The sequence below is a fragment of the Epinephelus lanceolatus genome, chromosome 11 (genome assembly GCF_041903045.1).
Source record: "Epinephelus lanceolatus isolate andai-2023 chromosome 11, ASM4190304v1, whole genome shotgun sequence".
Taxonomy (NCBI): domain Eukaryota; kingdom Metazoa; phylum Chordata; class Actinopteri; order Perciformes; family Serranidae; genus Epinephelus; species Epinephelus lanceolatus.
The window spans coordinates 24,111,368-24,124,858 of record NC_135744.1 but is presented as its reverse complement, the minus strand read 5'-3'; the positions used below and the strand labels follow the sequence as shown (position 1 = coordinate 24,124,858).

The 13,491-nt window shown below is 40.0% G+C and overlaps 2 protein-coding genes across 6 annotated transcripts in view; both read left to right on the top strand.

Moving 5' to 3' along the window:
• The first annotated feature begins 1,021 nt into the window (after positions 1-1,021).
• On the top strand, positions 1,022-6,057 carry c1qbp (complement component 1, q subcomponent binding protein). The gene is made up of 6 exons (XM_033636106.2): positions 1,022-1,415; positions 3,094-3,244; positions 3,335-3,425; positions 4,611-4,706; positions 4,835-4,960; positions 5,380-6,057. The coding sequence occupies exons 1-6, from the start codon at positions 1,163-1,165 to the stop codon at positions 5,527-5,529; spliced, it is 867 nt and encodes a 288-aa protein (XP_033491997.1). The 5' UTR covers positions 1,022-1,162; the 3' UTR covers positions 5,530-6,057.
• A 2,500-nt stretch (positions 6,058-8,557) lies between these two features.
• Positions 8,558-13,491, top strand: part of mlxipl (MLX interacting protein like) — a 28,687-nt gene continuing 23,753 nt past the window's right edge. For all 5 annotated transcript variants that reach the window (XR_004502074.2, XM_033634352.2, XM_033634344.2 and 2 more), the window contains exons 1-4: positions 8,558-9,091; positions 12,082-12,188; positions 12,284-12,366; positions 13,358-13,447. Coding sequence is in view for 4 of the 5 variants with exons in the window: in XM_033634352.2 (XP_033490243.1) it covers positions 8,745-9,091; positions 12,082-12,188; positions 12,284-12,366; positions 13,358-13,447 (627 nt within the window). In the remaining variant the exon portion in view is untranslated. The remainder of the gene's footprint in view (positions 9,092-12,081; positions 12,189-12,283; positions 12,367-13,357; positions 13,448-13,491) is intronic.

Below are 13,491 nucleotides of genomic sequence, written 5' to 3'. Positions count from 1 at the left end.
TTCTTGAAATAATTACTTAGTATCTTTAAACATTTAGTAACTCAAAATGATGACAAACTTTCTCAAAATAATGACTTGGTATCCCAAAAAATACTGAGTCAGTAGCCCATTTCAAAATCCTGAGAAACTTTCTCAAAATAGTGACATAGTATCTCAAAAATAGTGGGAAGCTTTATCAAAATAATTAATTTGTGCCTCAAAATAATGAGAACATTTCCTGATATAATGATTTAGTATCTTTAAATAATTAGTGACTCAAAATGATGGCAAACTTTCTTAAAATAACGACTTAGTATCTCAAAATTAATGAGTTAGTCTATTTAAAAATTCTGAGAAACTTACTAAGAAATATTTTCATATCTTATAATAATGACATAATACCTCAATTAATTAATTATCAAAATAATTAAGTAGTGCCTCAAAATAATGAAAAACTTCTCTGAAATCATGACTTAGTATCTCAAAACAATTAGTAACTCTAAATGAATGAGTTAATTTCTCAAAATGATGAATTAGTAGCCTCATCTCAAAATACCGAAAAACTTTATTAACTTGGTGACAAATCTCAAAATAATGACAAAGTATCTCAAAATTAATGGGAAGCTTTATCAAAACAATGACTTAGTATTGTTTCTCATTATAATGAGATAGCCTACTAACTCTTTATTATTTAATATAATATATATAAGTTTCTTATCATGATGATTTACGTGATTTTTTTCATCACATTGGCGGCAATGGGCCTCCATATTGTGATGAAATATTTCAATGATGAATCTCGTTTCCAGTCGAGAGACAAAACAGGTGACCTTCTTTATCACGCCACAGGGGGCGCTGTAGGGTACGTTGGGGCCCCCACATACATAACCGATAACTAACTAAAATATAAAGAAATTATTATATTACATTAAACCTCGTATTCATAGAACCATGGTCGTATTTGAGATTATTCAAGACGCAGAAAATAATTTTGTTTGGTTTATTTCGCTTTTAAAGTATCACTTCCGGTGTAAAGGTCATAGTTACGATAGGTCAATGTGTCCTTCCACACGTGTTTTCGGTAATCCTTCAGAGGCAGCAGTCAACGTGGAGCAACTCGGCAGTCGTGTGCTGTCAGACTAATTTATTCTTTCTTCCAGCGCCTTAATTTTTACCTTCAGTCATGCTGAAGTCAGTTGTCCGCGCGGTGGGAGCCGCTGTTCGCATTTCCTCAGCCACCACGTCCACAGCCCGAGCTCTGCCACTGAGCTGCACGACACTGTGTGCCCCAAGTTCGGCCACAACTCGGCCCTTCACCCGGTCTCTGTGGATGCTGAATAACAACGGAGCCTCGTCGGGATACAGGCCGAAACTGTTCAGTTCAAAAGTGTTGGGTCCCTCGGTGTCGTGTGGATGTGGAGGACTGCATACAGAAGGTAACGTTTAATGTGAAAGTCCTTAGAGAAGCTAACGTTAGCTAACGTTAGCTTGTTTCTTATTTGGCAGTATTATAGTTTAACATGTCTGTGTATACAGAAGACCTCAGAACAAAATGTCGCTCAGTTAACTGTGGCGTTACTCATTTCTAAAGACACTTAACCCATTAAAAAACAGCACTTTAGCCTCTCAGAAATGAAGTTAGCATTCACTCACTAAATGCATCCTCTCACAGGTAACAGCTAACATTCACCTTGACAGATAGTTTCACCTGTCGTCCCAAATATATGTAACAAGATAACCGGCGAAATAAAATGAAACGTATGTATGTCTCCGTGAATCCGCACAGATACAGTTACAGGTTACATCCGTGCCTGTTCAGACTCACATGTCGCCATGACAGTAGACAATGCTTCAGGTATGGATGTTGCTGCAAAGAAGCTCCATATTCTAAAGCATGGATGCTTCACACATGTTCAACCCGACAGCACAGTCAGTCAGTACAGTCACCACAGTGTCATTATGAGTGTCACCAATCCAGCATTTAACCACGTTTCCCCATCTGTTCCTGAGTTATGACGTTAAATGATGGAAATAAAAAACATTTTGATGTCACATTGAAGCTGACCTTTGACCCTCTGGATATATAATGCGAGCACCTCATCATTGTATTCTGCTAGACATTTGTGTGAACTTTTGTCATAATCAGTGCATCAATTCTTGAGCTACTGCCAAAAACATGTTTTGTGAGGTCGCACTGACCTTTGATCTTTGACCACCAAGATCCAATAAATTCATTGTTGAGTTCAAGTGGACGTTTGTGCCAAATATGAAGAAAGTCCACCAAGGTCTTCTTTAAGATACTGCATTCACAACAGTGAGATGTATGAGGTTACAATGACCTTGACCTTTGACCTCCAAAATGTAATCAGTTCACCACAGTCGGGGCAGCTGTGGCTCAGAGGTAGAAAGGGTCGTCCACCAATCACCTGACGATCAGTGGTTCGATCCTCGGCTCCTCCAGTCTGCATGTTGAAGTATCCTTGAGCAAGATACTGAACCCCAAATTGCTCTCGATGGCTGTTCCATCAGTGTGTGAGTGTGTAAAAGAGAGAGTAACAGGTGGCACCTTGTATGGTAGCCTCAGCCACCAGTGTTTGAATGTGTGTGTGTGAATGGGTGATTATGACTCGTAGTGTAAAAAGCGCTCTGAGTGGTCGGATGACTAGAAAAGGGCTATACAAATGCAGGTCCACTTACCATAAAGTTCATGTTTCAAATTTAAGGAAGTTCTCTCATGGCGTTGTTGAAATATTGCGTTCACGAGAGTAGGATGTACGGACTATCTCCCACTCGGAGGCATAAAAAGAATAATTTCAACTATGGAAACCTTAATTTTGTGAGGTACGTGTTGATGTGAAATGCCATGATGAGTGTCAAGGTCAATCAGGTAATCAGAATAAGGTTTATTGGCTAGTAGGTTACACATGAATGAAATGTGGTGCATAATCAATAGATATCTTAAGTGAAAATAAAAACGGAGGATACTGCAAAAGTCACGAACATGAATATAGAATAGAAAAACTTGCATTGCTTTTGCTGCAGGATGATAAAGATTGAATTTTACCACTTACACACATTGTCATAATTGTGTAAACTGTTCTACCTTTTTTACAGGTGACAAAGCGTTTTGTGATTTCCTGTCTGATGAAATCAAAGAGGAGAGGAAGATCCAGAAAACTAAAGCCCTACCTAAGATGTCTGGAGGATGGGAGCTGGAGATGAACGGCACAGAGGCTAAACTTACGAGAAATGTTGGCGGAGAAAAGTAAGGCTGCCGCAGCTGGCGATTATTATCCAACCCTTGTTGACATGTGAGCACACTAATGAGCTCCTGATGTGTCTCCTTCTTTTCCAGAATCACTGTCACATTCAACGTCAATAACAGCATTCCTCCTAACTTTGACGAAGAGGCAGAACAGGGACAGCAGAAGCCAGCAGAAGAAGAGGTGGGTCACAACAAACCTGTCAGTCCCCCGATGGTTTAGGAGAAATGTGCATCACCTGGGCAAGGCAGGAACCAGCTAGTGGTGCTGCTCATTTGGCGATTATTGCTGTCCCACCACCGTAGATCAGGACCACGTTGCTACAGAAACATTGTGCCCACCCTCCAGTCTCACCCAGTTTGCCCTGATGAGTAAAGCAGAGCACTTACTCTATGTCGCAGTCTGTCATACTCTTTCCCAGAAATGTAACTCCACGTCACAGCGACGCAGACCTCACCTTTATTTTTGTAAACTGAAAGTGAAAATAAAGTTTTCTTTACTTTTATTTCACCAAAAACAAATAATAAGTTGTGTAGACAATACAGCCTCCACAAAAGAGCATTTTAAGTCTTGTGTGTGATTTATCCCGGCTTCATAAGAGTAGAGGGAAACGCTGCTAGCGACTGGGCTAATATATGCAATGTTAAATAATTTTAAAAATAATAGTATTAAAAATAATCTCAAAAAAAGAAAGTTGCAGTTTGTTGTAAAACTGTTAAAATATAAGACTGTGAAAATATGTAATTAGAACAACTTCACATGTCACACAAATGACATCATAGCTTCTCTCTCACTAAAGCTACGATGCCTGTGTTACATACCAGGATATACTCACATGAGTAACAGGTCTTGCTCGTTCTTTTGCTTCACAGCTGATATAAAGTCCAGGAATTGCTGAATAAAACACATCAAGTTGGATAACATTACATCTGTGGATGGAACACAGCTAAGTTAGCTCGCTTACTAGCTGGTGTTGGTGACATATCTCTTGCGAGACTAGTGATGTAGTTCACGGAACAGTTTCACACCAAACTAAAGAATAGTTATGCTAGTAATGTTAGTATGTTGTATATGTGGGGAAAATGTAGGAAAAATTTTAATGAATTTTCAACATATGTTTTAAATTGTTGTTATTGTGCCATGTTTTATGTGTGCATTTAATCAATCCACAGTTCCACACAGTGGCATGGAAAAACCACTGCCAACTAGCGTTTCCCAAGTGTAACCAGTCGGAAATGTTCTCTGGGGTTAACCAGTTAACAATTAATCATTGACATTCCTTGTCTGAAATTATTGTGTAAAACACAAACTGATTAAAGTGATTAATAATGAAATATGAACATTATAATGATTGTAGTTTCTTTACAGCCAGAAATTGTGTCAACACCCAACTTTGTTGTTGAAGTAACAAAACAGGCTGCAAAACATGCCCTGGTGTTTGACTGCCATTTCCCTGAAGATGAGGTGAGAACACACAACATTCATTTATACATGTATTAAACTGAAGGCAGCAACAGGTCTTTGGCTTTTTTGTCTGTCAGTTAAGTTTTTTTTTTAAAGTTAAACAGAAGAGGGGGATTTGCATTTTGCAGATGAGTCATGGTGAAGGAGAAGAGGAGAGCGACATCTTCGCCATCCGTGAGGTCAGTTTCCAGCCTGAGGGAGACTCTGAGTGGAAGGACACCAGCTATACACTCAACACAGACTCTCTGGACTGGGTAAGATTTGACAAGCATAAACAGCTTAGTACACATTAAGGTTTTAAAGGGTCTGTAAGTTCCTGGACATTTTCAGAGAGAAATTAAGCTCGAGAATTTGGGAAATTTTGTACAATTTCAGTATAAAAATTGAAAAGCATGTTGAAAATGATTCTGCAGGCTTCTTAGCAACTCCCCGAGCACCTCACATTAGGAGCCGTCTCCTCAGCACTCAAAAATCTGGACAGCCTAGTGTTAGTACAGCCGAAGCAAATGACCCATTATATTCCTGTTTTTTTTCTGTTAATTTCCATGGAAAATTTCCACTTTGAATATTCCCATAATTTTGCAACCCTACAGTTGAAGGCAGGAATTCTTGGTTACTGTTTGTAAACATGCCAGATAAAGTAAAAGTCAAAGCCCATGCTGTTGTTTTTCAGGCTCTGTATGACCACCTGATGGACTTCCTGGCTGACCGGGGGATTGACAATACTTTTGCAGATGAACTGGTGGAGCTGAGCACCGCCGCCGAGCATCAAGAGTACATTAAGTTCCTGGAAGAGCTCCAAGGCTTTGTCAAATGTAACTAATGTTAGATATAAAACTTAAATTTCACCCTTCTTCAGTACACATCCTGGCAGAGTTGGAGGTATGATGATCCAGTTCTAATGATGCAGCACTGATTTATCGATTGATACCATTGGCACTGTAAAGAGACTGATGATTACTTGCTTTAGTGTCCGTGACATTGAGCCATGTTGCCACCAGCCGTCACGTTAAGTCATGCTGCAAATGTGTTCTCTATGTTAAAATGTGACTTTATTTTTCTGTAAGTTAAATTTAAATTAAATATATGAAGGTCATGAATGACGCAGGTCACAAATGTCTCTCAGTTTTAGAGTTCCTTTTGTAACTGCACTGATTTGATAACGGTCCACTCAATACTTGTGAATGTCCAACTAACCTAAAGCCAATAAAGGGACGATTTCTCAAGAAACTCCATGACATGAAACAATTTACAGAATCAGTCCTCACTTCAATGTATGTGACAGCCTCTGGTTTTTGGCGAGTCTGCAGAGTATGAATGATCCTTGTTGAATAAAACAGTTTGATATTAATGGATGATTTTATGGTGTTTTTATGCAGTGTAAATCAGACGTTTGAAATGCAGAAGTGGCTGAACTACATTTATTAGAACACCAAAGTAAAACATACAATCCCTCTATGAGTAATGAACAGCTGCATTTTATTTATTTAACCTGTGGCAAGTTGAAGGTAAAGGCAAAGGTACTACCTCCATGTGCTCCAGAGCACTTCTCTTAAAGCGACAGTAACATACATGACTGTCATAACATATAGCTTATAAAGGTACAAAAAAAACTTGTAATTATTTTGACTTTAATGTGATTTTTTTTTTTTAGCATAATAATAATAAAGTAGGTTACGGTAAAACTTACACCCCGCTTTGCCACTACGAAAATTGGCAAACATCATGGGGGCCTGGTCGTCTTCCACAGAGCTCACCATGATATTTCTACTGTAGCCCAGGACAGACAAACTCAACACTGACTCTAGATAGGGCAATTTGCATTTTTGCGTCAGCCATCCTAGTTCTCTTACACGTTTCAGTTAGTTGTGATCTGCAATCTCACCACTAGATGCCACTAAATCCTACACACTAGACCTTTGATTTTCCTCATATATTCTTTAAGTATACTGATTATAGGAGCCACCCATGGTGGAAAATGTGTGTAGGTTGCTAATTCGACCTGAGGGGGTCACTGTATTGTCATGGGTGTCCGTCAGTATGAGGGACAGGTGTTGCTAGACAGGGGAGCCCAATTTTTTGACCACAACGCTGGGCCACGTCAAGTGAGGTGTACATTTGACTGGTGTATGGACACAGATTCATGAATGTTTTAAGTTTTTCATTGAAGACTAAAGTGGTGATAGGTAAATTATGCATCAAATACGGAGAAAAAGAAGTGGACTTCATTGGTTGAGCGAGCTCGTCAGTAAGTTTAGGCTTAGGCGCTATACTAATAAAGTAGGGTGTTAGCAGGCTATTCTCAGATAGAGTACCATTTTTATTTTCAATTAGCCAGATGTGGAGTGAGTGCATTTACTCAAGTATTTGAAAATGTGTTAATCTCTCCTTCAGGGTGCCCATATAGACACTGAAACAGGTTTTGCTTGTCGTAATTTTTTTTTCCTGTTGAGAGATCCTTTCCTAATGTACTTCCAATAAGAGGAGACAAAACTCAAAGACAAACATTTCTCGCTGTGTTAATATTCCCAAGTATATCTAAACTTACTATGGGTCTTCAGCGGCATGGCTTTGCTGAATCAACTCTGTATCTTCCTGAGTTAGTCTTTTTATTAATAATAAAAGAAAATGCTTTCTCTGGCTCCACAAAGAATCACTGTCAGAGGAAACACAAAGAGGGAAATTCATACCAATAACTTCATATGCAAAGATTTTAAAGGAATTCACAAAATGAGCATTTCATTTTCAAATACTCACCCCAAGTTACCTTGGATTTGTGAAGAAAACTCCTGCGTTTTTCTCACATGCTTTCACGGTGAATAAGTGTCCAGAAGCAGAGAACATTCTTGATGAATTGACGTGAAGGGGAGGGACGGCATTTACAACAGCAAATATCAAAACATCAATTTACAAACCATCTCACAGCTCGTTCAGTATAATCCAAGTCTTTCGCACTAAAATCACATATGTGGAGGTGTGTCCCGTGTGTCCAATACAGTGAAAGATTTTGGTATGAAATTTGAGAAGCTGGGCCATGGACGTTACTGGAAAAAATGCCATTATTTTCTATTAAAATATTTATATAAAATAACTGAATTAAACATGAGTAATGAAAGTAAGTGCACTACATTAGAGCAATTTCATTTTTTAATTATAATTTTTCTCTTGAGAATAAGACCCTGTGTCTCAATGATATTCCCTGTTTGAATACAGGTTATGTGGATTTAGATTAATAAATAAATGCAGTCTGCATTTTGTTTATCATTTAATTTGAGTGGAGATAAATAATTGATTTCACTGAACAAGCTAATAATTAGTTAAAAAAGTCAGTGACAACATTTGATTTAATACATGTTCATGTAACCATGATGGTTTGTAAAGGGCAACAATATTCAAATAAGAAATGCAGCTGAAAGTGCTTTACCATACGGAAATAGAAAATGAAATAAAAATAGACGTAAATTTGACATTACAACAGCGATAGACTGCTAAAGGCTAATTAATGTAAAACAAGATAAGTAAGATGAAGATAGACAAAAACAAGGTCGAGATAGAATGCATAAAATAAGATGGAAAATAAAACCCACTGAATAATCGTTTAGTAATGATGAAAATAAAGTTAAAAGTTAGAGTATGTAAAATAAAGTGAAATAAAACAGAGTGCAAAAAGGCCAATCTGAAAGAGGCCTGTTACTGAGTACAGAGGCAGTGTTGAGGATTTCAGACAATATTAATAATAATTAGTCTATTAATAATTACCGTCTTCAGTGATTGGTGGAGAGAAGGACTTTACCACCATAGGAAGTTGACACAGTGATAGTATGCTCTTACACAACAGTCCACAGACACACACACAGCTGTGAGGGACACGGGTGTCTCTGAGCAGACAGATGAGACACAGTTGTCTCTCGGCAGACAGGCCTCTGTGCTGTCTTCTCTCAGGAGACACTGGAGTATCTGGTGTAAACAGGAATAGGGTCAGCTGAGGAGAAAGTTCACAGTCTGAGCCGGACAGTCACCACTGAATGTAAACGCAGCATGGCGGCCAAAGAGGGAGTCTGCTCGGCCGGACAGAGCCAGCTCCAGGACTCCTCAGACTCGGACTCGGAGGCGGAGGGGGAACACGCTCGGGGTGCCGGCACCGGGCCGTCCGCCGGCTCCTTCCCCCGCACACAGGTCATCCACAGCGGCCACTTCATGGTGTCGTCGCCGCACAGCGACTCCGCGCCGCGCCGGAGGAAGAGCGGCGGGTCTATGAGATATGACTTTGACACGGTGAACAGGACCTGGTGCCAGACGTACCGGTACGGGCCGCTCAGCTCCGGGAGCCTGAGCATCGACCCCACTCTGACCCGCCTGTTTGACTGCATGTCTCTGGCCTACAGGTGGGTCCCTTTCATGAGGTCAGGAACAGGAGCATGAACCCACCTCAGACCAGTTTAGCTGCTTTGTAACTTGCAGATTCCACCTGTAAATCACCCTGTAAAGCACCTTTTAATTTCTGCTTTTATTCTGTCCACTTCAGCCTTTTCATCTGCAGGGACAGATCTGTAAATAAGTGGGCACCTTATTATGAAAGTCTTTTTTTTTTTTTACAGTGCAGCTTTCTGATGATATGTATATATAATGAACCTGCAGGTATTTCCTCCCCCTGCAGTGATCTCCCTCTGTATAATTTATTTTATGCCCACTATACAGAGAGAGCTCCACATCAAAGTAGGCCTTTATCTGTGTTTCAACAGGTTTCCCCTTTTAAGACTCATAGCGTTGGCTTGTAATGTGTGTGGATGTGTCAGGAGAAGGATTTTTGCAGTCTCTTGTGCAACCGCTTGGAAAATCTTCACTAAAAACTGGACTTTGATTCTAGTTGGCAACACTGGAGAGATTACAGTGTAACTGAGGGAAAGGAGAGAGGATCCTGCAGTGATGCCACTGTCTACCACTTAGAAAATAATCTTATTATCTAAATTTTAATACACACAGACACTGTGAACTGATATAAAACATGCATTTTCATATTTTTCCCTGCTGTGTTTGCTGCTTTTTAAAAAAATCTTGATTGAATAGAATCTTAGTGACAGGTGTCCGGTACATTCGGTGACAAAAACAGCAGCTGTTCTGTCTGTCTCTTTGACATGTGTGTGCGTAAGAAAATATAATGCTTTAACAGCTTGTTTATCAGAGTTCAGCCTTTGGCCTAAAGAAGTCATTTGCCCTGCAAGTGACTGTGTGCCAGTTGGGTGTTTTTTATAGTTGGATGATTATTGCACAATAAACCCTGAGCCAATTGTTTATATTTTTAATTTTTATGAAAGGCATTTCCATTAAATTTATAAGTGCTATAGCCTATGTTAAACATGTACAGTATTAGGTGTCACAGAGACTATTAGTGCAAAGTGCTGCTCTGCTGCACAGTATTTGTCTTTGCTGTTAATTGGTTCTTCTCTTAATAGCTTTTTTTTTTTTAAGTAATATGCTGTGGGTGCTGTTTCAGGGTGTGTGACATGCAGCGGTGTCTCTTCATTAAAAGCACGTTGAAAATTATTCTCCAGGCCTCCTAGCAACTCCCTGAGCACCTCACATTAGGAGCCGTCTCCTCAGCACTCAGCAGTCTGCAGGACACTGAAAAAAGGGCAAACAGCCCGACAGTGTGCTGGTGAATAAGCTGATTGGTCACCATTAGTCAAAATAAGGACAGATTTCCAGCAGGAGTGTAGCGGTGAGGCGACTGAGCTTTTTCCACTGTGTCCAATTATACTCTAAAGGGTATCCAGGCATTTCTGCATGTGTCCCCATTTCATTGTTCTTAACAGAAGGCAACTTTTCCCATTTTCCATAAAGAAATCTACGGAAGCAGAGAACGGCTGTACTTGCAATTTTTCAATGCCATTATCTTGAGGTCAAGATTGAAGGCCCAAACCGACATCAAAAAACTAGTGTCTACAATGGCGAACCGTTGTGTCGCCTGTGTCTCGGCCAGAAAGTTGCACTTGAACTACCGCAATGACTACAGCCAGCGTCCAACCAGCACATACATTCTGCACCTGCGTGAGAGGGGTCTCAGAGGTAGAGTGGGTTGTCCACTAATCAGAAGATTGGCAGTTCAATCCCCGGCTCCTTCAGTCCGCATGTAGAAGTATCCTTGGCAAGATACTGCCTGGTTTAGAACTCAGTGGCTAAAAATAACCTCACCTAATAAAACAAGTTTTATAACCTCGTGCCCTCTTGACTTTAGTCATGTGTTTGCTTTCCTTGCTTCTGTCTCTCCTCTCATGTACTGAGCTGGACCGCCAGTCAGAGGGATTTCACTCACCGACGGGCTCTGCTGTCTCCGATGCCCATTCAACACACTGTATCGGCTGAAAAACAGCTGGCAAAGGCCAACAGTGTGGGACACACCACAAAAACCTAGACGACAGATGCTCACTCACTCACTGACATTGACCGATGGCTGACAGTCAGTCTGGTGTGTCAGGGCCCTTAATCTTTATGAACATTGCCCATTTCATAATCAAATATACAGATGCCAAGGACAGCCCTGCTTGCGTTGTTTTGCCAGTATCTTGAGGGAACAAAGCTGGTTTATCACTAACTTGTGATTTTTTGAGGTCTTGGAATACCAGCCCAGTCTCCAGAAGAAAATGCTGGCATTGTGCGTTGCTGCAAATCAAGAATACGTTACATTTTCATGTTTCATATGAATCATATCAACCTTTCTAAAGTGATGTAATATATGAGCTGACTTTGTCACTGTGAGGTGGAGGGGATGGTTGATAGCAAGGCAAGACACCTGCCAAGATCACTGTCTGAGACCACCAAACAACAAAACCAGTTGTGATTTAGTGAGACAATGCTGTGTTTCCAGTGGCTTTTTAGGTATCGCTGTTTTTCCAGGAGGGATAGTAGCATGAAACGCTGTGACATTGTTACGTTTCCAGTCGGAATTGTGGCCCCAAAAGCAGGATTTCTTTAAGCCAAAACATGATATTTTCCTAACCATAGCAAAGTGTTTTTTGTGGTTAAACCTGACCACACGTTAGCCACAGCATTGTTAAAACGCAAGGTTTCAGCGTATCTGAACATTATAACGTGCACATGTAACATCCATGGTTTGCAGAAATATACAGCGCAAACACATTTTTTGGTGACTGGGCTGAATGATGCCCAAGTCTTTTGTTTTCTTGAGAATCAACATAAATTTACCTGTTGTCAGGAGAAAACAAGCACTGTTATGCCGAGATAATGAAGTAATTAACTCGTAATCTTGGGATAACGGCATAAAAATGGGCAAATATGGCCCTTCTCAGCTCCCGTACTAATTGTATACTTTAAGATTAATTGTGTGTGGGGTTTTTTTGTTTTGTTTTTTGTACAGTGGTAAGATAGTCTCTCCAAAGTGGAAGTCCTTTAAGGGTCTGCGGTTGCTGTGGAGAGATAAGATCCGTCTGAACAACGCGATCTGGAGAGCTTGGTTCATTCAGTGTGAGTCCACCGCTCTTCACCACCTCTCTTCTGCCATCATTATCTTTAACACCTCTCCACTATTGTTGATGTTTATTTGTGTCTTCTGTATTTAGATGTTGAGAAGAGGAAGAACCTAGCGTGTGGGTTTGTCACGCCGCTGGAGGGCTTGGAGGCAGATGCGCATCGAAAGCCTGAAGTGAGTGATTTGTGTCACAGGGGAATGTATTTTTAAAGCAGCTACAAGGAGGTTTTTAACTGTTTATGAAACGTCTCAATTTGATACTGATGCCTCTTTCTGACCTACATAAGCAAACAAAATAAACAGCGAGAAGACCATCTATTTCTATATTCTTAATGCCTGTCCCCGCGCGGGCAGAGTTTGGCAGTGAGTAGTACGTTAGCCAGTTGAAAGGAAGCAGGGGGAGATTTTTCTGTAGAGAAAATTATTTTTGAGATTATATTTTGTGGTTATGGCTGAAACTGTGATGTAATATATCAGCTTTTTTTGAGGAAATACATTACATTTGTGGCTAAAACAAACTTTACTTTGTTTCACCACCATAACATTGCAGTTATTAATCTGACATAGCCACAAATACGGTAAAACTTCAATTAAAACCTTAGTCCCAAATAAACGCCTTGCCCCTTTTACTAGCCCAGTGTGGCTACACATTTTGACAAATACACGCCTGTCTCAACTAGAGGCCTGGTCTGGTTGCCAAGCAGTTCATTTTTTAATAGAAGTTCTTTGGTTGTATAAAACCAGGTTGTCGGCTTCCGCAAATTATATGTCTATTCCTTGATTAACCTGTAAGTTAATTCTATTCCTTTAGTCCGTAATAAAAATAAAAATGAATCCAAGTTGTGAGTATTGTTTTAACAGGATAAAGTGGCGACTTCGAAAACAAATGCAGGCACTACCAGATCAAGATCTTGATAACACAATGGGGTGGTGCTTATGGAAACTACCGCTTTTGTCCACAGGCGGCGCCAAAATCAACACAAAAATGAAGTACCTTGTGGTTGTTTTAATCCGATCGAGCTGTTTAAGCACAAACTAACTTTCTTTTCAACAACACATTGTTTCAAATTCAGTTAAAACATTAATGTTTATATTACTGAGTTCACATTTTTGTATTGTACACTGATGAGGCGAGACATGTAAGGTTTTTGCATCATGTCAACAGGCCATTGTATTAGAGGGCAGCTACTGGAAGCGAAGGATTGAAGTGGTGATCAAGGAGTATCACAAGTGGAGGATTTACTATAAGAAGAGGGTGAGCATTCTTTTTTTAATTTGTTTTTTTACAGAACACATTTT